The 1,959-nt window shown below is 36.3% G+C and overlaps 1 protein-coding gene across 1 annotated transcript in view; it reads left to right on the top strand.

The window, feature by feature from the left end:
• Window positions 1–1,959, top strand: part of drd2a (dopamine receptor D2a) — a 55,738-nt gene that overhangs the window by 32,552 nt on the left and 21,227 nt on the right. Inside the window, exon 2 of the mRNA XM_014005260.1 lies at window positions 1,585–1,895. Within this exon, the coding sequence (XP_013860714.1) occupies window positions 1,617–1,895 (279 nt within the window). The 5' untranslated portion in view covers window positions 1,585–1,616. The remainder of the gene's footprint in view (window positions 1–1,584; window positions 1,896–1,959) is intronic.

Below are 1,959 nucleotides of genomic sequence, written 5' to 3'. Positions count from 1 at the left end.
GAATAGAATAGAATAGAATAGAATAGAATAGAATAGAATAGAATAGAATAGAATAGAATAGAACTTTAATGCACCATTGTGGAAATTTGTCTTTGGCTCACTAGACATGTAATATACTGAAATATACAAAACAACACATCAAGCACAACTCTAAAAACCTATAAGAATTCATAAACCAAATTCATTATTTTTTTAAAAAGTCCCGAAAAGCTAAGCATCTCAAAAAAGTATAAATTGCTGAAATACCAAAAGAGATAGTCGGATTGTCCTGAAGGAGCTGAACATTTTGATATAGGAATTGTTGTAATGGGGGACAGCAAAGGATACCAGGGGGACAGTCTGATGGCTCAATGTTGTTCTCTGTMTTTCCTGTTGTTGCAATTAAACCCAGCTGACCATCCCACGGAGTATACCTCCATTCTTGGACCACATATTTCTGTCTTTGTTAAATAAATATTTCCATAACACTCTAAAAACTTAATTCATGTTTAGAGCCACTYTCAGTGTATGATCCCGAGCCTAATCAGCACCAAACAAAACAATGGCTTCTCTCCACTGGTTACGCTAAGTCGCTCATGTCCTTCATAAAACCACAATATTTAATAGAACACCCTGCACCCCGTGGTGGTACGTTTTACATTAGTACTAATACATAAATAAGTAAATAAATTAAATAAGTCTTTGATTAGCCTGCAGAGGGACACACATTTTAAGTATACATATGCCGATTCTCTTCCTGTTCAAATTTAATTATTATAACTAATCACAAGTTATTCAGTCACAAAATTCCATTCAATGTTTTTTTTTTCATAAATTATTTTGAGATGGCAAGAGAGCATCTCAGTCTGCGCTTGAAAGTAATTAGTGAAAGAGGCTAAGGACTGAGAAAAACTATAGAGTGTATAAATATCTAAGTACATAGTGGACGATAAAGGTTGGTTAACATGTGGGTTGATTGGAAACGAAAAGCAGGTGGTGACTAAGGAGGCAAACACAGAGGTGATTGAGAACCTCTGGTGGCTAAGACAACACAGAACAAGATAAAAGCAATGGACTCAAATGGAAATAAAAGAAAASCAGAAAGTAGATTCAAACTGTGACAATGTATGAGGCTAATTTAAAATCACAACATGCTCATAAAACTATATTTACACATCCCTAATCACATTGATAACACTGGTGAAACAAGCAAATAAATAAATAAATAAATAAATAAATAAATAAATAAATAAATAAATAAATAAATATGTTTTTCTTTTGTCATGGTATGCTGTGGTCAATTCAAACTTTTATTTGTTGAAACTTAATCTCCTATTCTATTTTTTCCCCCCTTTAAGTTCACTGAACACACAAATGATTTGATTTCTATCTCTGCAGCAAGTGGAAATAAAGACCAAACTTATTACTGGGTGCTGCAGGGTTTGAGAGGTCAACAGAAAACAGTTTCTGATCAGCAATTATTGAAGGATTATAGATGATCCCAATGCAATATCCTGTGACAGTAATTTATTTTTTCACTGTGTGTAATCATTTCAATGGATGCAAAAAATAAAATAAAATTAAACGCTACCCTCTGTCTTGCAGGGCCCCATCTTGGCCTCCATCACTCACAGCTAATGGATGTCTTTTCCCAGTATGCCTACAATGACAGTTTCTACGAAAATGGAACATGGAGCTTCAACGAAACGGAAAAGGAACAAAAGCACCCTTACAACTACTACGCTATGCTTCTTACCCTGCTCATCTTTGTCATCGTCTTTGGCAACGTGCTGGTGTGCATGGCTGTGTCCAGAGAAAAGGCTCTGCAGACAACCACCAACTACCTGATTGTCAGCCTGGCTGTTGCTGATCTACTGGTGGCTACACTGGTTATGCCCTGGGTGGTCTACTTAGAGGTAGGATAGTAGAAATGCGCGCGCGCGCACACACACACACACACACACACACACACACACACAC

Source organism: Austrofundulus limnaeus, unplaced genomic scaffold (genome assembly GCF_001266775.1).
Source record: "Austrofundulus limnaeus strain Quisiro unplaced genomic scaffold, Austrofundulus_limnaeus-1.0 Scaffold29, whole genome shotgun sequence".
NCBI classification, from domain to species: domain Eukaryota; kingdom Metazoa; phylum Chordata; class Actinopteri; order Cyprinodontiformes; family Rivulidae; genus Austrofundulus; species Austrofundulus limnaeus.
Note: the sequence above shows the minus strand (reverse complement) of the source record. Positions and strands in the feature narration are given on the sequence as shown.